The sequence below is a fragment of the Antechinus flavipes genome, chromosome 6 (assembly GCF_016432865.1).
Source record: "Antechinus flavipes isolate AdamAnt ecotype Samford, QLD, Australia chromosome 6, AdamAnt_v2, whole genome shotgun sequence".
NCBI lineage: Eukaryota > Metazoa > Chordata > Mammalia > Dasyuromorphia > Dasyuridae > Antechinus > Antechinus flavipes.
The window spans coordinates 138,461,840-138,485,339 of record NC_067403.1 but is presented as its reverse complement, the minus strand read 5'-3'; the positions used below and the strand labels follow the sequence as shown (position 1 = coordinate 138,485,339).

The 23,500-nt window shown below is 35.0% G+C and overlaps 2 protein-coding genes across 3 annotated transcripts in view; one reads left to right on the top strand and one right to left on the bottom strand.

The window, feature by feature from the left end:
- The window catches only part of TBCK (TBC1 domain containing kinase), a 640,231-nt gene that overhangs the window by 20,560 nt on the left and 596,171 nt on the right, over window positions 1–23,500 (bottom strand). The window lies entirely within an intron of this gene.
- The window catches only part of GSTCD (glutathione S-transferase C-terminal domain containing), a 174,518-nt gene that overhangs the window by 148,182 nt on the left and 2,836 nt on the right, over window positions 1–23,500 (top strand). For both annotated transcript variants that reach the window (XM_051967432.1, XM_051967431.1), the window contains 3 exons: window positions 5,496–5,629; window positions 7,597–7,627; window positions 19,195–19,264. In XM_051967432.1, coding sequence (XP_051823392.1) covers window positions 5,496–5,629; window positions 7,597–7,627; window positions 19,195–19,264 — 235 coding nt within the window. The remainder of the gene's footprint in view (window positions 1–5,495; window positions 5,630–7,596; window positions 7,628–19,194; window positions 19,265–23,500) is intronic.

Below are 23,500 nucleotides of genomic sequence, written 5' to 3'. Positions count from 1 at the left end.
CTTTAAGATCTCTTTGGTGGACCCACACTTAACACCGTATACCAAGATAAGATCAAAATGGGTCCATGATTTAGGCATAAAGAACAAGATTATAAATAAATTAGAGGAACATAGATTAGTTTATCTCTCAGACTTGTGGAGGAGAAAGAAATTTGTGACCAAAGATGAACTAGAGATCATTATTGATCACAAAATAGAAAATTTTGATTATATCAAATTAAAAAGCCTTTGAACAAACAAAACTAATGCAAACAAGATTAGAAAGGAAGCAACAAACTGGGAAAACATCTTCACAGTTAAAGATTCTTATAAAGGCCTCATTTCCAAAATGCATAGAGAATTGACTCTAATTTATAAGAAATCAAGCCATTCTCCACTTGACAAATGGTCAAAGGATATGAACAGACAATTTTCAGATGATGAAATTGAAACTATTACCACTCATATGAAAGAGTGTTCCAAATCACTATTGATCAGAGAAATGCAAATTAAGACAACTCTGAGATACCACTACACACCTGTCAGATTGGCTAAGATGACAGGAAAAAATAATGATGAATGTTGGAGGGGATGCTGGAAAACTAGGACACTGATGCATTGTTGGTGGAGTTGTGAACGAATCCAACCATTCTGGAGAGCAATTTGGAATTATGCCCAAAAAGTTATCAAACTGTGCATACCCTATAATCCAGCAATGTTTCCACTGGGCTTATATCCCAAAGAAATACTAAAGAAGGGAAAGGGACCTATATGTGCCAAAATGTTTGTGGCAGCCCTGTTTATAGTGGCTAGAAACTGGAAATTGAATGGATGCCCATCAATTGGAGAATGGTTGAGTAAATTGTGGTATATGAATGTTATGGAATATTATTGTTCTGTAAGAAATGACCAGCAGGATGAATACAGAGAGGCTTGGAGAGACTTACATGAACTGATGTTAAGTGAAATGAGCAGAACCAGGAGATCATTATATACTTCAACAGCGATACTGTATGAAGATGTATTCTGATGGAAGTGGATTTCTTTGACAAAGAATCTAACTCAGTTTCAATTGATCAATGATGGACAGAAACAGCTATACCCAAAGAAAGAATACTGGGAAATGAATGTAAACTATTTGCATTTTTGTTTTTCTTCCCAGATTATTTTTTACCCTCTGAATCCAATTCTCCCTGTGCAACAAGAGAACTGTTTGGTTCAGCATACATATATTGTATCTAGGATATATTACAACATATTTAACATATATAGGACTGCTTGCCATCTAGGGGAGGGAATGGAGGGAGGAAGGGGAAAAATCAGAACAGAAGTGAGTGCAAGGGATAATGTTGTAAAAAATTATCCTGGCATGGGTTCTGTCAAAAGTTATTAATAAAATTAAAAAAAAAAAACATTTCTTTGGGATATAAGCCCAGTAGTAACACTGCTAGATCAAAGGGTATGCACAGTTTGATAGCTTTTGGGACATAGTTCCAAATTGCTCTCCAGAATGGCTGAATGTGTTCACAAGTCCACCAGCAATGTATCAGTGTCCCAGTTTTCCCACATTCCCTCCAACATTTCGCATTATCTTTCCTGTCAGTCTAGCCAATTTTACAGGTGTGTAGTGGTATCTCAGAGTTGTCTTAATTGTCATTTCTTTGTTTAATAATGACTTGGAGCATAAATATATATTCTTCTAAGAATTACTACATAGGGTAATTCTATGCTAATTTCAGTGTTTTTCAAAGAACCTTGGTGTTTAGTCTTAGATTCCCTTGAAGAAATTAGTAGCTACTTTTATAAAGTGTTTATTTCTTTCATGTGTAGGTCTGGCATCAAGCTAAGTAAAGCTCAGCCATGAAGCCTGATACTGGAATTGTTGAAGCCTCAGTCAAATCATTCTTTGTATTTAAGTAGGTTCTGGGGCCATAAGACTTCAGAGATTTCTGGGAGAAAATTTAGCAGCAAAGGATAATTTTCTGGACTTTCCGTTTTAGTTAAGGATCCTGGGCCTAAAGCATTTAACAAGTTTGGTGAACAAAATTATAACCTGCAATAAAATTTTATTTACTCTTTTACCTATTACATTTTAAATATACTGTTCAACAGAATCATACATTTAATCAGGTCATCTTTCAGGGAATAACTGAGTCAATTCTTGCCACATATCTATTTGTGACTGTGTTTAATTTCTGCATATGTATGTAATCTTAATTCAGTCTATGACATTTTAGGATAAGTAGTGGAAAGGGGAGTTAGATTTTTTAAAGTTTTTTTAATTTTTTATTACTGTCATTTCAATGGTGTGCTTTTCTAATTTTATTTTACACTTAGAGTCTGAATATAATTTGCTTTTAAAAAATCATTGAATTGAGATTGTTCTCTTTTTTTTTTTTTTTTGGACCACTACATTTTGAGGATAATGGGAATTGGCTTCAGGTTTAATAGAATAAAAACTCTGGTTTGTACAAGTAGTTCTTATTCTTCTGTTTATTCTGTTCAAACTAAGTAAACAAAATCACTTCTCCATTTCAAAAAGAGAATGTGAACCTGGAAAAGAAAAAAACATATTATGGGAGTCACCTGACCAAAGTTTTCAGTTACTTTAGGAAGATCAATTTGACATCTGAGGGCATAACTTGAGGCAGGGAGACCAATCAATAGCAATGGTCCAGGTGTTGAGGGTCTGAAAAAGCATGGTGATATTGTCAGGGGAGAGAAAGGGGCATATACAAGATATATTACAAAGGTAGAAACAATAGGATGTGGCAGTTGATTAAATATAGGGATGAGAGTAGGAGTTAAAAATGAGACTCAAGTTACAAGTTTGGGTGAGTAAAAGAATGGTGGTACCCTCTGTAGTAATAGAAAAGTTAGAGAAAGAGATGCATTTGGGGGTAAAGATAATAAATTCATTTTGGATGTTTTGAGGTTTAATTTAACCAGTAGACATGCACATACATCTCTTTCCCCACCCCACCCCACCCCTACTCCTGTACATATACATAGATACGCTTAAACACATCTCAAAGAAGAAACAGTAACTCAATCTTATTTTCCAACATGACATTTTCATAAGGTCTGTCTGTTCAATTTTCCTTTAAAGTTAATGAGAGTTTGAACATTAGAAAGCAAAATTGTAAATGAGAAGAACTTGGCCCAGGGGTTATACAGCATTCAAAGTTTGTATGTAGGCTGCTGAAATAAAATGGAGAGCAAGTTTTCTGCATATATTCCCATATAATAGGTATAATCCTCTGGGGTTTTCAGAGTCTTCAGGACTTATTCCCCTTAGAAAATCATTTTTCTAGATTTACTCTAATAATTATACTTTTTCTCCACTACATATTATTTTGATAACAAAGCTTAAGATCCTTAAATGAAATATATATCATGAAAATAAATGAAACAAAAAAATAATGGTCAGAATTTGATTTTCCCTTCATAGATTATTAAGGCTCTCATTGTGAGATTTATACCCAAGTTTTATTTGTGCTTTTTCAATTAATTCCTTTAAAATATCTTACGTAATTGCACTAAAATCTACACTTAACAAGATCACTAGTTTACACACTGAAATTTTAACTTTTCTTCTTCAAGAATTTTCTCAAGTTTTTTCAAGTTATGTAAAATAACTTTTATGTTTGCTTTATTGGTTCCAAATGATTGAATTTTGTACTGAAACACAGGATCTGGGGAAGTAGGAGAGTATGATATAGTAAAAAGAGCAGTGGAATTGGACCCTGGAGGCCTGGGTATACATCTTGTTTCTCTGCTAATGACTAGTCACATAAGTCTCTTTGAGCCTTGGTTTCCTCATTTATAAAATGAGCATATTTACCTCACAGTAGTCTTATAAGGAAAAAGTGAGATCATGTATTTAAACCATTTTTTAATAATGTGCTATTAGGCCTATGAACTCTTGTTTCAACTACTTGCTGACTTTGAAAAGTTGTAATCTTTCAACTTGGTGCATTTTCTTTATTAATATGAATAAACCAATCTGATGATGATTTCTTTAGTCCTTTAAGATTTACAAAGCATTTTACAATTTCTTTTTTTTTTTTCCACAACTGGTTAAGATATATGCTATTATGATTCTTGTCTTATATAGATAAGTAAACAAGACTCATATGACATGCCCAAGGTTGCACAGTGAGAGTCTGTGACAAAATTAAACTCTGGAATTCCTAATCCCCAATCCAGCACTGTTACCCACTATATCATTTTACACTAACATACTTGATATTGATGAAATCCTAGATAACTAAGTGGAATTGACAGAGAAAGTCTGAAGCTGAATGTTCCCTGAGGCAGGCAGGGAAGAGCACTGATGGCATCAGCTCAATTCTAGAGTCCCATTGTGGAGGTCTTTGAAAGCCCCAAGCAATATCCAAGCAGGAAGTTGTAATGCCAGACCCTATAAATCTGCCCATGGTCTATTCCATCTTTGCTCAATTCCTTTTAGAGATTGACTTGCCATGGCACTCTGTCTCATGGTACCTTTCTTCTCCCTCAATTCCCCCATTTCTCATGGTATCTTTCTCCTTGTTAGAGCTAACTTTTAGGGTGCTAAACTCCTAATCCACATCATGGTGGATTTCTGGTTATTTGTGAGTTCACTAGGGAATTTGCCTTTTTCCCTTGTTAATTGTTAAAAACTCCTTTCTTTGCAAACTATATGATCTCCTGAATTGTTTCATATTTACCACTCCCATTGTCCATAATTTTTTCTCATAAATAAAATTATCTTTTGTCAAAAAGAGTGCCATTGTGAATTCTTCACATTTCAAACTAAGAATTGCTACTCTGTAATATTCTCTCTAAAATGTAATATTCTCTGTTGAGGTTTTCTTGGGGTCCCTGGAGGCAGCCTTCATTTCAGTTCAATAATCACCACACAAGTACAGCCAGGGGTTAAAGTCCAAATCCTTTATTGTCTCCTTCAAAGTCCTATCCCCTTCACTTAGGGCTCGGCTAGTTTTCTGGAGGCTTCCAGATCTTGGTTTCAGTGGAGAAGCGAAGGAGGAGAGCCTGCCACCACTTCTCTGTCTTCCCTAGTTCTGATTCTGGCTGAGTTTGTCGGAGCTTATATCCTCTCTAATCAAAGGTGTGAATCTTATAGAACTAAAGTAAGTACTAAATACCCATGTACTGAACTAGAGAACTGTTAAGCATCATGCTAAATAACCATTGTCTCTATCAATTCCACTCAGCACCTTGTAAGAATCCTTATTTCAAATTCAGAGTTCTGGCCCATAACACTATCCCAGCCTCATCATTTGGTACTGGACCTCATCAGCTATGATTATTTGATAAATGATTATGTATAAGATGTTGTTTGGAATGTTTCTAATAGGAAATATTTAATGAATAATGAAAATGAAGGCTTGGAGCTTCTTGAGAGGTCAGTCGTTGGGGCTAGAAATGAAAAATCTCATGTAATCAAGTTATAAAATTAGCCCTATGAAAGAACTGTGAACCTATCACTAAACTTTGATTTTGTTTCCTAGGTGGCTTTGCATGCTTGTGGGGTGGCCACAGACATGGTAATTGAGCATTGCACCAAGGCTCAGGCTGCCTTTGTTACAAGCCCTTGCTGTTACGGTTTCATTCAGAACACTTTGAAGTTTACATTTCCAAGAAGGTAAAATCAAGGAACAAGGTCAAACAAAAACCTGAGGCTTGTTTGTTTATTTTTAAAAAGCTATCTGTTGGATTGAGGAATTGGGATTTAATATGCTGGAAATATGCCTATATAAATTTAGAAATAAAACTAACTGGTTTTAAATCCTTCTTCCTCCTTTAAAAAAAAAAAAAAAAGGTACCAGTACAATGAAAATTGGAGTGGTTCTTTCATTATTTTTTGATTTGATTTGTATTTTTCTTGCTTGCAAATGCTTAGTTGTATATAAATCAATTATTTGCAAACAGATAAATAAAATAAATAAATAAAACAGAAGCTTTTCCAGTATGATCAAGGTTAAAATGTAGTGTCCACTGTCAGTATTATTTGACATAGAAGCTAGTTAGATATGTTATGTGCTTTCTAGATTTAACTATACAAGATAAACTGGTTAACGAAATAAGGACAGGAAAAGAGGAAGTAAAATTATTCCAATTTAAAAATATGAGTTCTTGTTACCCCATTATCTTATCATTCCTGGACAGAGAAAATATTTTTATAAAGGGGCACTTCCAACCTTGGGCTATCTAGACAAAAGGATCTGTCTCCACTCAAGCTTGAGTAGAGCACAATGGGCTTCCCCACTTTAGATTAAAATTCTTGCAAGGTTGGGATGGAACTGAACAAGATGGGAAGAGTCTATGTAGTATGTATGTATTATTATCAGTAATGTCCATGTGAAGAAAATCTGAACTTTTAAAATAAGGAATTTAAACGAAAAAATTTAAAAGCCTCTGAATCTCTCAAGATATTGATTATTAATAATCATTTCTCACAGTCATACAATTAATAAAATGTCTTAAGTCAGGTATACGGTGCTTTCAAATGAACTGGAGAAAAAAATGGCTAATCACTCCAGTATCTTTACCAAGAAAACCCAAAAGAACAGAACAACAAAATTTCCTGAGTCCAAACCCAATGCTCTATCTATCATGCGACCTAGCTGTGTGATTGCATACTAATAGTAAGACCCAAGACCTTTGACAGCAAATAAAACCCATTTTTGGTTGAACCTTATGTAATCATTATAAATTAACAGGTCATAATATGACTTTTTTCTCTTCATCTTCATCTATAGCTACACATCTCAACACGTAGAAAGAGAACTAAAGACAAAGAAGTAAAATCATATTTTAACAATATAAGCATTTATTGTTTCATTTTCTCTTAAATACGCTGCATAATTAATAAATGTATATTGTAAAGCTTCTCAAGAACTTTATAAACAACCTATTAACTTATACATACACAAGAATGATTATGTATTCTCTGTCTTGAAAATTAAAGGAAGTACTCAGCAGAGCTTTCTAAAAATTATCATTAAATTTCTTCTCCTATTCTCCTAGAGTGTTTTCAAAAAAAGTTAGCTTCAAGCCAAACAAAAGACTCATAATTTTGAGGACAATCATGTTTAAAGCTTTCTAAAAATTATCACTAAAATTTTTTCTCCTATTTCCACCCAAACAAAAAACTCATCATTTGGGGGAGAATCAGCCTAGAAAATACATAAATAATTATTATTGCATAACTTAGGCAGGTAGGGAAAAACCCTCAATTTCACAAGGTAAGTTAGCAAGATGATTAGTACTTATGGATATTAAGTCTGCCTGAATCTGGAACTATGACTTTTTGGACTGAAACATAATAAAAAATTTAAACCATTTTTTAAAATGTTTGTTCTTTTAAAAAATATAAATATCTATGAAAGAAATCAACCCACAAAAAAATACACTAAAATGAATTAGATACTTAGCATGCTATACCTTAGCCACGTTAGACAAGATGACTATAACAACTATATTACTCTTTTCTCATGTAAACTGTTCAGATAAGACAGTTATTTCCTTGGAATTTAATCATCTAAACCATTTTAATTAGCATTTTGTATTATTATTTTAAATAATGACTTATTACTTTTTCTGTTTTAGTGAACCATTCAAGGAAGTTTTATCTTACAAGGTAATAAATAATCCAGAAATGCATCATATTTTCTTTCTATAGCTTTTTTATGTTTTCCCCTATCAAGTTTATATTAGAATAAATAATGTTTTTAGGTTTTAATTACAAATAATTCAATGTGTTAATGTTTTTGAAGATTAAAAAAAAGGAATATATTGGACTATTAACATAGCAATTTTGAGTCATGAAAATATGATTCAAAATCGCAGCTAATACATTTGTATTAGTGTGACAGTGACACTTGATGCTGTTGTACAAATTAAATTGCTTTTCTTCACACATTGCCTCTTCTTTCTTCTTAATTTTTTTTTGTTCATGAAATGCTCAAATTCCCCACCTTAAAACCTACGTTTTTTTTTTCAAAGTTCAGCCTCCTCAAAGAGGCTTTTGCTGCTCTCTAATTTTTAGCACTCTGCTCACCTCCATTACTTTTTATAATTTTATATGCATTTGAATATATGGCAAGTAGTTTCCTTGAAGGGACTGCAAATTCCTTAAGGACAATGACTTTTATCTTTGTGTCTGCTACATAGTCCTTGGTACATAGTAGACACTTAATAGATGCTTACTAGATGACTAGAACACAAACTAACTTTTCCATTATTGTTCTTTATTAATTAATCTCTTCAGTGATGTAATTTATTTATCTAATTATTGGATTTGATACATCTAAGTTGATGGCATTATAATGTGGTGAAGAAATCACTTATTTTTTTAAAAGCACTTTGTTGTGATCCTTTGAGATTTTCCTTTATTAATTTTACTGTAAAATTGTAATTATTATATATTATATATCTGAATCGATGATGTCAAAAAGTTAGAATTAGATCAGATCTCTGCAAGCTACAGAATGACTTAGAAAACCACCTGTTAACATGATCATTTTCATTTATTTTTGTTAAATGTTTCCCAGTTACTTTTTGATTTGGTTTAGGCCATACTTGGAGTGTTGAGCCACAGAGCTTGACATCTCTGGGTTAGGTGACTTCTGAAATCCCTCCCAGAGTTAGGTCTCTTATGTTATACAGATAGACTTAAAATTGAAAGACTCATTTTTAATGGAAATTTTTAGCATGCATTGTGTTTCAATTCTTTCTGATTTGAATTTAGCATTGGATCCTGAATCTGTCCCACAGGGTGTTAATTGCTCATCAAATCTTTGTGTCTTTAAGAAGCTCTGTGATTTTTCATCCAAGTAACTGGTCAAGACATTCAATAGGACAGATCTCTCATATGCTTCATTAGACAACTTCCAATTAATATTGATCCATTAAAATCAGTCAGTCAGTTGGTTGATTGGTTGTTGTCCTTCATTCTCTAGGAAGACCAAAATGACATCACTATGTTAGAATTGAGTTATAGTGTGTCTGATTGTGGCTGATCAGACCACTTTAAGCTCAGAATGTCCTGCCACAGGTCAGATACAAATAGTTTATATGAATATTTGGAGTGGCTTCTCTAGTTTTGTGCATCTCACGTTTCTTTTAGGCTAATTCAATTCTGCTTTGCTCATAGAGAACATCACCTTGTATTACTTTTTCTGACCACTTTGTGAGTGTTTGCCCTGTGTGAGTTCTCCATAAAATAATTTTTTTTGGCCTGCAAATATTTGGCATTCAAAACAATGTTTCCAGCCCAACGGAGTTGTGTTTTCTGTAGTAGAGTTGGCAGTTTACTTCAAGAAATGACCTCAGATCAGACTTTAGATCAAGAAATGATCACCTTCCAGGTGATCAGTAAGCATTTATGAAGTACCTCATGTTTGCCATAAAATGTGTTATGTCCCGAGGATAACAAAGAGAAGTCATCTAAAGTTATGAAGTAGCTCAAGGTTCTATAGGAAAACAACATGAATACAACTGTAAAAATTGTATACAGAATAATTTGGAGATAATCAACTGAGAGAAAGGATAAGCATTGAAGGTTTCTCATAGAAGTCAGAATTTTATCTGAGTCTTGGTGGAAACAGGAGACATAGATAAGTAGAGAGTGCGTTCTAGACCTTGGATTAGCACTGGATCTGCTCTCAGAATCACATTACAGAATTTCCATGAACGATCACTAAAGGTGCAGTTACTTCAGTCCTCTTTGTGAGGTGGCCCTCCTATGGTAAAGATCATGTCTCATCCCTTTTTGCTTATTCTGTGTGACTATACTGTCTAGTATATCTAGTCAATTACAGTCCTTAAGTAAGTCCTCTACAAGATCAATTCATTGATGCTCCTCCAGCAAAACACTTTATTTCCTAATTCCAGGCATTTTCACTGGCTGTCCAGACAAAAGCATTCAGCTATCACCTTCCTGTTCTCAGACATCCCAACTGATGCCTAAATAGTATAATCTTAATGACCTTCTGAACTCTCCAGTTTAATATGACTTTCCTAGAATATAGCATGCAAAGATGAGTAATCAGTAAACTAGAAATGGTCTGATGAAGTCAGAATTCCCCAAACTCAACCTTAATACGGTCTAAGATTACTATAATAGCTTCCTTAACTGTCATATCATAACACTGAACCATATTGAATTCCCAGGACTTTTTCATAACAGGACTGTTATCTATCCAGATGTCCCCATCTTATATTTGTAAAGGTGATTTTTTAACCTACATTTTTTAACCTTTTTATTTATTCCTATTAAATTTCATCTTCTTAGATTCAGCTTAATATAGTCTCAAGACTTTTTAAAATCTCTAGTGTGGTACCTATCCCTCTCAACTTTGTATAATCCATAAATTTGGTAAACATAGCATCTGTGTTTCTAACAAGTCATTGATTAAAAAAAAGTTAAGTACCATAAGTCCAAGATCAGATTCTCTCCCAGAGACCAGAGCCAGAGTTCCATCAGTGGTTTCCATCCTGCCATCCATCCAGCTCGAAATACATATAAAGTAACAGTCATCTAGTTCAAAATCGTCTGAATTTTCTATAAGACCATGATGAAATATTGCCATACTTTCTGAAATGTCAATAAATTATTTATACAGAGACAGAAAGACAATCAGAGAAAGCATTCTGCTAATTCTTCTGTTTGGCAGTGCTGTCAGAAGAAATGAGGTTAGGATGGCATGACCATTTTCTTTGTAATCCATGCTTCCTTTTTATATTCTCCAAGCTTCCTTCAATTATGCATTCTAGAAGTTGATCAGGAATGAAAGCCAAATTCAGTAGACAATAGCGTGAAAATCTCTTACCTGTAATGAAATGAAGGATACCTACACTTACCCAGTTTTGAAGCATCTTTCCCATTCTCAGCAGACTTTCATTGATTACTGAAGGGTGCAGTCATGACAATCATTTATTTTGATAGATAGATCAATATATAAAGCCTTTCTTAAGTAAAGATAGCTAAGTACTCTTACTTTTTCCTCACATTTTAGTCTTAACCTGCTGTTAGAGATTTCTTTTTTGTTCTTTTTTTTTTTTCAAAAATTATCCTCCCTGACAGAGAAAAAATATATTAAATAGTTCTGACTTCCCTTAAAGCATCCTTCTCTTTGCTCATTCTTTCTTCTCCACTTTGCTTTAAAAACAAAGAAATCTTTCAGAACAAATTTGCTTGAATTCTTTCCTTAAAGACCAAATCCCTAATTCACCTTTATTTTTTTTAAAGCACATGAAAATCAGGATAAATATCTTTAAGTTAACTATATAAGTTTCCCTATAATAATTGATAATTGTCTTAGTTTCCTCATTGGGAGACCCCATACTTAATGAACAAATAGCCTTAGAAGCCAAATAATGGTTAATGATTCTGTAATGCCAGAGAAACTGAGGCAGGATAGAGATTAGAGAGTTTTTAATATTTATTTGAAAAGGAAAGATTTACTGGGACCAAATGGATCCTTGGTTTGGTCTCAGGGCTGAATGAGACTATCATCTCCAAGAATCCAGCATCCAGCTGCTAATATAAGTTCTCAATCACATATATATGTACATGGCTCCAAGCTACCAGGGGGTAGACTGAGGCAGAGGCAGAGCACTGAGAATGGGAACGGACTATCAATCCAGTTCTGACAGGGTTGGGGGAGGCACTGGACATTCTGATAAGTTGAGATCAAGAAGAACAATGACAGAATAGGGGGAGACACCTAATAAGTAGGAAAGATCTGGGGTCATGATGGCTAAGATAGAAGGTCTTTCTCCTTATCTGGATCATGATGAAGGAAGGAGGGATAGTGTTGCAGGATTGAGCAGACCAACCCTATGTGAGGCAAATAAATCAAAATAAAACTAGAAAAATGCAAGGACTTATGTCAAGGACAAGTCTCTCCCTGACAATCCCAGAGTTAACAGTAGTACAAAGGCTCCCTGTTGCTAGCATGTCAGGTCCTCTGCAGTTGGAGCATCATCTCAGCCAGGGAATTCAGTTTGAGATGGACAATTCACTGTGAGTTAAATCTGTGGTCATTTGTGCACTTAACTCAACATACCCAGAACTTTTGGTCAGTAGGGCTTTGGTGCTAAGGGCAGTGGTGTCTTCCAGCCGTAGCCCTACTAGGAGGGGAAGGAATGGCAGAGCACATCTCTGTCTGATAGACTCTTCAGGGGCAGGAGGGGAGGCTGAAAGTGGCTCCATCTGTCTCTTCCTGGGAGAATAGACTGGGAAACCCCGCTACCAGGATACAGATTTCTGAGCAGTTATCAAAGTATACACAGTTAGACCATCAAGGCAGGCAAACCATAAACTCAGAGGCCTGATACCAAACTTCAAGGTCCTTTGAGAATGCTGAAATATTAATTAATGGGGTTACAGGACTGGAGAAACAGATCAGAGAGACTGCCAGAACGAAGATAAGTGTCTATCTTGGAGATTTCCTTAAAAAATAGGCCCCAAAACTGAGTCTGCCAGGGCAATTCCAACAGAATAAGGGATTCCAAAGCTAAAGCATAAACAGCAATCATAGTCCAATAAGTTTAAAGAAGTGCTTGGAAGGACTTCCAATTCAATCTAAACTGATGAGATAGAGAGTGGGGCAGAAGTGCCTGAGACAAAGTGAATTGGAACTAGGGATTCCCGTTCTTTCAGGTATTTTGAGAAAAATCCACTAGTTTCCTCAATTTCATATCTCTTCCTCCCTTTTTTTTTTTCTCATGGAAAAGAATTATCAAATAACTATCCCACATATAAATCCCAAGAGTGAATTAAAATTCCTACACATAATAGACTAATACAGTAGGATCTCCTAAAAATCCCTCAAACATAACAGCAATTATTATACAATTTTAACAATTTCCATTCCAAATCCTAAGCACACAATAATAGATGACCCTTTATCTATTACTGTTTAATAGTCATTCATCACCATTCCCAGATTCCCATATCAGTTTATTAGGGCAGAGGGCAAAGCCTCTTTCAAAACTACTTCATGATGATAAGGGGTGATAGTCTCTATCCAGGCTGCTTCAGTCTGAGAATGGGCAGAGAACTGGCTCTCAGTTCAAGCAGGGGGATGGGTGTGGTATGCTGAGATTCCAGAAGCAATTCAATATGGCTGTAATTTGACCAAAATCTAGAACAAAAAACACAAATATAACAAATAAAGGTTAGAACAGTCTGAGATAGAAAGACTTGGTTCACAAGACTGCTGCAAAATGTGGAGAGACTAGTATGGATTAGCCAGCAGCTCCTATGTGAAGAGATGAGCTTTCTTCACAGGACAGACAAACATAGCCCCAGTAAATAAAACAGCATTTAGGTTTCACAGACCATTGTGAAGGACTAACTGTTCTCTCATTATTTAGAAACCTTTAAAAAAAAAAAAAAAAAAATCTGGCTATCCACAGATACCAGTATTATCCAGTAACAGATAGATGACCAGGCCAAATACCCATTTGCCCAAGTATTTAGGATATATTGATTACATATAACCAGATTGGAAACAGCAAGGTATGACATAATTGAATTGTATTAACAGTTTCTATTGACCATTGGCTCAGATTAGTCACAGGAGGAAAAAAAATGCAGGGATGTGACTAACAATATAAGCAATCAAAACTGATCCCTAAGCTCATACAAGATAAAATAGCCTTAACCCAGTTTTACTCCAGATAATTGTCCCAATGGAGCTTTAAAACTCCCAAATAATATTAACTACAAGCCCAAGAAATTTTACCTCCCCTGACAAATCCCATTAACCAAAGTTTCAGATAAACCCTAAACAGGTATTTACCATGACCTTATATTGATAGCAGTAAGAAATTTGTCCCTGTAAGTTTACATTTTTCATGCCCAAATAGATATATACGTTGAACATTATACAAATCATTTTTCTATAAAAATATCTAATACATAGAAAAAGTTCCAAATTGCATAATGTCCATAACAGAAACAAACAGGACAAAAGAAAAAACTTATTTTCAGAGGCCCTTTAAATAACCTCAGGATAACCCAATACAATCAATTAAAACTTATACAGATTATCCAAACACCACATAAGAGAATCTTAAAGATTCTTTAAAATATCAATTAAGCTTTTAGAAATAGCCCTATCAAATTATAGATCACATTTATAACCATATTCCTTAACCAAGGAAACCATTATGTATCTAAAGAAACAAATTTTCAGTCAATTAACTGCCAGAGCCAAGCCTCTGCAGAAAGAGGATGGGACACACTTAGTTGCGGGGAGGGGGATTAGATTGTCACCTTGACAATGCTTTTTCCATGACCATCCTTCCCCCATTCCACATAGCATTTCTCCTAACTTCCTGACCCTCTACTCAACTTTCTTCTTTTCCCTCTTGCTACATGCTTTAAACAATTTCCAACAACCTTTCTAACTAGATGCTCCATTGCTAAAGTAGCAAAAGCAGTGAGGGGTGAGTTTAATCTTCACGTTTGAAGTCAAAAAATCCTGTTTCTCCCTACCCCACCCAACTTCTTTTCCACATGCAAATTTTCCTTTTTGTGTCTCACCTTCAAAACTTTTAAGATTCACAATACAGTGAATAGCTAAATGATTCCATAAAACCCACATGTCCAGCAGAGGTGGATTTAAAGCATAACTTAAAATGTTAACAAATTACCCAATGTGTTTTAGAAGGTAACATACTTTACCTAATTGGAGTCCCATGACTTCTTTCAGGCAAGTTAACAGAACCTGGATTTAACAAGCCATTGTTCTTAAAATCTTGTACTCAAGATAACCAAATCTACCCTGCATGGGCAACAGTAAAACTATTTCCCACCATTTAAAAACTACCCAAAAGGATATATTTTGTTTTATTTTGTTTTATTTTTTTTTTACTTAGATTTAAACTAGTTCTCGAAAACCTTTCCCCAAGTTTCAGAACAATTAGCATAAACTCTTTTGTCCTCCAGAGGCTTTATCTCCTCAGCCCAGAATAGGCCAGGTTTTAATTTGAATCAGATAAGGTTGTATTGATTTTTCCCTTAGAAATCCTATTAGCCTGGCTTTGAAAAACGGCTTCTGCCAGTCTTAAAATAGCCCAGTTTTGTTGTCATTGTTGTTGTTGTTTTTTTACTTACAAATTAGTACAACACATTAAAAAGTTTAAAATGACAAGCAAATTTTTATACTAAGCCTAGTTGCAACATTGAAATAACCAGTTCTTTTTTTTTTTTTTAATAATTATAACTTTTTATTGACAGAACTCATGTCAGAGCATAGGACTTTTTTTTTTAATAACTTTTTATTGACAGATAATTTTTTACAACATTATCCCTTGCACTCACTTCTGTTCCGATTTTTCCTCTCCCTCCCTCCACCCCCTCCCCCAGATGGCAAGCAGTCTTGTACATGTTAAATATGTCACAGTATATCCTAGATACAATATATGTGTACAGAACCGAACAGTTCTCTTGTTGCACAGGAGGAGTTGGATTCAGAAGGTAAAAATAACCTGGGAAGAAAAACAAAAATGCAAGCAGTTTACATTCATTTTCCAGTGTTCCTTCTCTGGGTGTAGCTGCTTCTGTCCCTTATTGATCAATTGAAACTGAGTTAGATCTTCTCTTTGTCAAAGAAATCCACTTCCATCAGAATACATCCTCATACAGTATCTTTGTTGAAGTATAAAATGATCTCTTGGTTCTGCTCATTTCACTTAGTTCATGTAAGTCTCTCCAAGCCTCTCTGTGAAATAACCAGTTCTTAATCATTGTTTTGAAAACTTTAACAGAGCTTTTTTAACAGACAAGTCACATAGAACATAGAATACAAATCACTCATAGATTGCACAATTACAACATTAAACAACCATTTAACACATATAACAAGATAATGCTCAAAAGGGCGCTCAGAATCAAATCAGACCAGATGTGTCTTAGAAGACACCAAAAACAGAGGGGATCATCCAATGTCCTGGAATGATACCATTCTCAGAATTTAATGCCTGTCATCATTTTATTATTCTGAGAATCCAGATGCTAGCACAGACAGGTAGAACAGGTAAACAGATCAGATTATGTCCTAAGACATCCAGGATTACTTTCCTGTGGCATCCATCAGCGGGCATGACTGGCTGAAAAATGCTCTCTTTCTCAGAGACTGGATAAATCCAGAGGGCCAGTCTTTCCAGGCCAAGAACCCAGATCCTCAACCACTCCAAGGCCCAAGGTAGAGACCCGAAGGTCTCTAATCTCTAATCTTGCTCTCCTATCTCACTGGGAAGCCCCCCAAAATGTAATGCTGGAGAAACTGGGGCAGGGTAGAGATTAGAGAGTTTTTAATATTTTACTTGAAAGGGAGAGCTTTACTGGAGGCAGAGTAGAATCATTCTGCCTCTAGGGCTGAATGAGACTATTGTCTCCAAGAATCAGAGTCCAGCGCATTTATGTGAGTTCTCAATGACATATATATATATATATATATATATATATATATATATATATATATATATATATATATATTTTATACACACACACACACACACACACACACACACACACACATACATATGGCTCCAAGCTACCGGGGGGAGGGGGGAGTAGAGCACTGAGAGGGGGATGGACTATCAGTCTGGTCCTGACAGGGTAGGGAGAGGCACCTGATAAGTTGGGAAGGTCTAGAGTCATGATGTCTAAGATAGAAGGTTTTTCTCCTTATCTGGATCATGATGATTAGGAGGGAGGGATGGTGTTGCAGGATTGAGTAGAACAATTAGGAACTGAGGCAGAACAATTCAGGGAATCTGAGGCAGGACAATTTAGGGAAATTGAGGCAGAACAGTAAACGGGAACTGTGGCACAACAATTCAACCTCTGTTCAAGTGGTAGAAAGTTTTGTTCCCTTAGAAAATGTCACTGTTCTACCTAAAACAAATTATTCCATAGCATTCATTTCACTTGTTCTTTCTCTACTTCTGATCTGGCCACACATAAATTAAGAATACTGGGCAAAATAATTAGTTCACCATTTGCCTCTGTAGGTTTCTACTCCTTCAGCAACAAAAAGCCTCCTAAAATTATGGCACTAAGAGAAAACATTCAGTTTTTTCACAGTAAAAAATAATTTTCAACCTTTATTTTAGTTTTTTTTTTTTTTTTTCCTGTGAGGTAGAGAAACACATAAAATTGTAGAGGACAAGACAAAATGAGAGTTAATTATATATCTTCACTAAATTGGTAAGTGGGTAGAAGAAGGGATAGTGCAACAAAAAATATAGCAGTGATTAAACTGTCAAATAGAGATTCCTGAGGACTAGAAAAGCTAATATTAAATTATTCATCAATTTTCTCTTTCCCCACTGTCACTGGGTAGAATCCCTGGACATCATTTACACAGAATTTTGTTACTACTTTGTGGTCTAGTAGAAGGAACTGGATTTGGACACTTTAAACTCTATAAATCTCAATTTATTTAATTACAAAATGAAGGTAATGATACTTGTACTATCTACCTTTAAATAATAAAGTGAAGATAAAGTGAAATCATATAAGATGCTTTATACTGAAAGTGATATAACGTGTAAACTACTAGCATTACTGGCATTCAAAGAAAACATTTTCTTAAAGGGGAAAAATATTCTGTCCAGTACTCCTAGAATATTGTCACAACTAACATCAGTTATTGATTCTTCAAGGTTTCATCTGATTATCAGATTTTGGCCAATTGCCACTAGTCAGAAAAATGTTCTAAAAGATAATTTTTTCTTTCTTTCTTTTTTTATTTACAAATATATGCATAAGTAATTTTTCAGCATTGACATTTGCAAATCCTTTTGTTCCAACTTTTTCCCTCCTTCCCCCCACCCCTTCCCCCAGATGGCAGGTTGACCAATACATGTTAAATATGTTAAAGTATAAGTTAAATAAAATATATGTATACATGTCTGAACAGTTGTTTGGCTGTATAAAAAGAGTTTGACTTTGAAATAGTATACAATTGGCCTGTGAAGGAAATCAAAAATGCAGACGGACTAAAATAAAGGGATTGTGAATTCTATGTAGTGGTTCATAGTCATCTCCCAGAGTAAAAAGATAATTTCTTATTAATTACACCTGAAGATCAGATTCTTGGAAACAAATATGACTGAGCACTCTTCTCAAAAAATACTGTCATTTTTTTTCAGAAATCAATTAAAAAAACAATTTATTCATAAAAACTATAAGCTTTTATTGTGTTAGGTAGCAGGAGGGTGGGGTGGGGTATGGAGGTATGTCTTACTCTTTTTTTTTTTTTTAATAACTTTTTATTGACAGAATCCATGCCAGGGTAATTTTTTTTACAACATTATCCCTTGCACTCACTACTGTTCCGATTTTTCCCCTCCCTCCCTCCACCCGCTCCCCCAGATGGCAAGCAGTTCTGTACATGTTAAGTATGCCACAGTATATACTAGATACAATATATGTGTGCAGAACCGAACAGTTCTCTTGTTGCACAGGAAGATTTGGATTCAGAAGATAAAAATAACCTGGGAAGAAAAACAAAAATGCAAATAGTTCACATTTATTTCCCAATGTTCTTTCTTTGGGTGTAGCTGCTTCTGTCCATCATTGATCAATTGAAACTGAGTTAGATCTCTTTGTCAAATTAAATCCACTTCCATCAGAACATCTTCATACAGTATATAATGATCTCCTGGTTCTGCTCATTTCACTTAGCATCAGTTCATGTAAGTCTCTCTAAGCCTCTCTGTATTCATCCTGCTGGTCATTTCATATAGAACAATAATATTCCATAACATTTACATACCACAATTTACCCAACCATTCTCCAATTGATGGGCATCCATTCATTTTCCAATTTCTAGCCACTACAAATAGGGCTTGCCACAAACATTTTGTATGCCCTTATTCTTAAGAAACAAAACCTTGACTTGACTTCATTGGTATAGAGAATTATAAAGACATTCCCTCACAGTGCAGGTCAACACCTTCTCTGTAATTTAAAGTCAAAAAGATGATTAGAAGTCCTGAGAAGTTAAAGGACTTACCTGAGGTCAAAGACTCAGTTTATGTCACAAATGAGACTTGAGAGCTAATCCAGTGCTAATCATTAGGCCATGCATCCTCTCACTAAAAACAAACAAATAAAAAAAAAAAATTCTTTGAAATAGCTGCTTGAAATAAATCCTTATTCTATTGCGTTTTTCTTTTAGGAGCACATGATTCTTTGCAGATTTGCAGATCAAACAGCTGTCCAGCTACCTCTAGAACGAAGACAAATAGGTATGTATTTTCACAGACCAACTGTTGTGAAACTGATACACTGACTTAATGGGAGAAGATGGATCCAGCATGGTACTAAAAGTCATTTTTTCCCATAGGTCTTTTCTGAGAATTAAGAATATATTTTCTTTCAAACTTTATAAATTTTTGTTAGATTTCATTCTTTTTTTTTAATCCTGAGTTAAGAATGATGAAACATTTGTATCAGTTTTTATCTATTCAATAATAATGATATAATACTTCTTTTTGCCATTTAAATGACAAGCTTTAAGGTTACACCAAGAACATTAAAGAAGAAAATAATGATGGGAAAGTCTATATAGCCAAGTATATGATTTTTTAAAAAAGTATAGTGATACAAAGAGAAAAAATAATAATAGCTGGCATTTATTAGACATCTATGGCTTATAATGCCCTTTATATGCACTATCTCATTCCAATGTCAATTCCAGTAGGGGGCAGGGGACATTCTGCAAATGACCTTCAAATGTAAAATAAAAGAAATTCAATAACTCTTACTTCCACACTTCCTGGAAAGAATGGAAAGAAAAGAAATAATGGGTTTAAGAGAACAAAAGAGTTCCAGATGCATTACACACAAGATGATATACCTTGCAAATCTGAATCTAACCAATGAAGAAAGATCAACTTTCAGGGAAAAAGTTATTCCTATACAAAAAGAGAGTTAAAAAAAAATACAGCAACTAAGAAAGAGACAAGCAAGTAACAAAATAAATTACCCCAAGGAAAAAAATGAAAAGAAACTAGACTGAGAAAGATACCTATAGGGTTAAAAACAAAAACAAAAAAATTATTACAAAAGGACCATTAAGAAATTTCTTTTTGAAAGGAAACAAGAAAGCAGACATGAAAAAAATTAAATTGAAAAAGTAATGATGGAGGAACATACCTAAAACACAATGGACTAAAACGTTAACATCTTGGCTACGTCTTGACTTCATGCCCAGGGTTCCCTCCACTGTACCATCTCCCAGCTTGTCCTCCTGGGAGGAAAAAGATTCTGTAAAGGGAGACCAATCTTCAGCAGGATTTTAGTATTAAAAAAAAAAAAAAAACACTTCCTTCAAGAGAATGTTGTATATTGTGTTCAGAGAAAGGGAATCAGAGCTTCTGAAGGTGACTGAAAGTAAAGTTGACCTCTTCATGTGAGAGAATGAAGGAGGAGAGAATAAAAGGCAATCCATTCTCTCTGAGGTAGAAAGCATCTTCTAAGAGAAGAGATAAAGAAGAGTGGAGAAGAAAGTGCTCATAGCAAATGGCCTTAATTTTTTCTGTAAGATATGATTCAAAATTCTCAGCTGAAGAGAGTAGGAATGGGTGGGGAAGTCATGGAAGGCTTGAAGAGGGATGAAGAGGTTTATTTGAAAAAGTTGTTCTGGAGAGTGGGATGGCAAGTTGATTAAGGAGGTATTGTAAGATTGCCTAGCAGCAATGAAGGCACAGTTGAGTTGTGTAACAAATATGTAAAGAACTTGGTCAGAATGATTGCATGATTTTTTCTCTCCAATCAGTAAGAAGTATATAGGACCAAAGGCAATAGATGGTGAAAGTTATCCAAGGTTGAGGGTTGGCAGGGCACAATCAATCAAGAGGGTCAGGGATTCAAGAGGACAAAATAAAGGTTAACTGGTTCAACAAAAAGTTCAAAATGGAGAAAAGAGAAACAGTGACTAGTACAGAGAAGACAGTCTAGGAGAAAACTGAAGGATTGGAGATCACAGTGTGGACAAAGAATGGGTTTGGTGAAGAAAGGTAGAGGAAGAGTTGGAAAACCAATGGATTATTATTTTAAAAAAAAAAGAATTTGGGGATTCGTGAACATGAGAGTAGGCATTTATAGGTTGAGATTGAAGTAATGATGAAATAATGAAGTACCTTTGTGTGTGGTGGGCTTGAGGAAAAGTAGCTTATGGGAGATGCGAAAGTTGAGGAACTGAGTAGTTGAGTGTTTGAGAGAAGAGTCAGTATAAATATTGAAGTCCCCAAGTATGAGGGCAGGAGTTGAGAGAGAAAAATTGTGAGCCAGGTACTTGACTCATTAAGGTAGAAAGGGAGTATCCTGGGGGTTTGTAACAGCTACCAGGATTTTAATTGCGTAGCAGATAAGACTTGCCTGAATGCCAAATGAAAGGTTACTGAGTGAAGGAGCAAGAGGGAAAACATGGAAACGGGGAGCACATTGGATCAAGTGCAGCCAGTAGTGGAAAGACTGGCCTGGGAATCTTATGTTGTTAGAAGGAAAGAATAAGGTTTTGCCCTTAATAAACATTGGTTGACCAATTGATGGACTGACGAATAACTAAAAGATGGAAAGAATGAAAGAGAAAAGCTTAAAGTGAAGTAAGTTGGTTGCCTTTGAAACAAGCATTTCCAAAGGCCACAATGAAAGGAGGGGATGGAATTTGCCTTTCATTTTGTATTGCACTTGTTTCTAGCCCAATTTCCAGCCTCCTTTGGGATGAACATTCTCACATCTGGTCATATTCTACACATCCAATAATTATGAATTCCTGAAGGTCATCATCCAAATCTCATTCCTTATCACCCACTACTCAATTCCTAATTTCTGTGCCCTTCACCCTTCCCATGCCAAAATTTCAACCAAATTCCATCCTCTCCTTTCATTGTGACCTTTGGAATGCTTGTTTCAAAAGCATCAAACTTAGTTCATTTTAAGACATATAAAGCAGGAGATGGAAGATGTCTGATTTGTTTATCTTTTTACCACAAGTCTCTCCCCACAGCTATTCATCCTCCATTCAGCTGCTCCTCTTAAAGCACATGATCTAACTTTATCATCACACCACATCCCTCTCTATTTAATAAACTTCATTTACTCTCTATTACACCCATAATCAAATAAAAAATAGCTTCCCCCCATATCCTATCATTTCCCACCATCACCATCATCATTACTTTCCATATTCTTGCACTTATCTCCTGTCATAGTGGATTCCTTGCTGTTCTTCAAGCAAGAACTCAAGCAAAGCACTTCATCTGCAAACTCATTTTCAATGACTCCTCCAAACCTGGATGCCCTAACTCCTCATCTCTGTCTCCTGACTTCCCTGGCTTCAAGTCTCTGCTGAAAATCTCCCCTTATAAAGGAACATTTTCCCAACATCCCTCAATATTAGTGCCTTCTGTCTAATGCTTATTTCCAATTTATCCTGTATCTATCTTGTTGTGCACAGTTGTTTACAAATTATCTCCTCCATTAGACTATGATCTCATTGAAAACAAGTGGTATCTTTTATCTTTCTTTTTATCCCCAGTATTTAGCACTTGGCCCATAGTAGGCACTTAATAAATGTAATGTGATTGTCTAGTTAGCTTTCTGGAGGTCTTGGGACCACCTTCTTTCATCAGAATATTCACCACGAGAATAATCGGGGATAAAATCCAAAATCTTTATTATCTCCTTCACAGTCTGTTATTATCTCCTTTGCCTGGGGCCCAGCTAACTTTCTGGAGGTCCTCCGGAATGGGTCTTGGTTTCAGTGGAGGAGGCCACCAGGAGGCAGGAGAACCACCAAGAGGGTCTTTATCTTGAATTCTGTCTCTCCTCCCAGATTTCTTAGCTCTTATATACTCTATTATAAGCACATCATGGTAGGTGTCAATCTTGTAGAATAGGTTCTTGTAGAACTATACTAAGTACTAGAGGATCATTATCTTAATTCTACTGAGTTAACACCTTGTTTTAGGATTTAATCAATCAAACTGAAGTAGAGAATTTAAGAGCTAAACTAGATAACCATTGTCTTATCAATTCCATTGAGTTAACACCTTGTGTATGACTAAATCAGTCATACTGTGTTCTTGTCCTTTACAAATGTTAACTAATCGACACACTTGCCCCACTCTTTTGTAAAGGTAAGAGGTCCATGATGTAGTACATTGCCTTTATTTTCATACTTTTATAATTTATTGATCAGTTTTACTGATTTTTTTCTCTTTTATTCTTCAGATTATTTACTTTATAGGATTACTATCTGTGAGAGGGTAGAGATAATTCTAGAAGAATTTTGATATCAATAAAAATTTATTTTTAAAAGATATTTTGAGAGAAAAAAATGACGGAGCTGAACAGCTGTTGATGTAAAGATGAGATGGATAAAAATGGGATTTGACATTTTATATAATATTTCCTTTTCTTCAATCACAAGCTTTTTTGGGTCTGTTCTGGGTTTTTTTTAACTGTACAAAATGTAC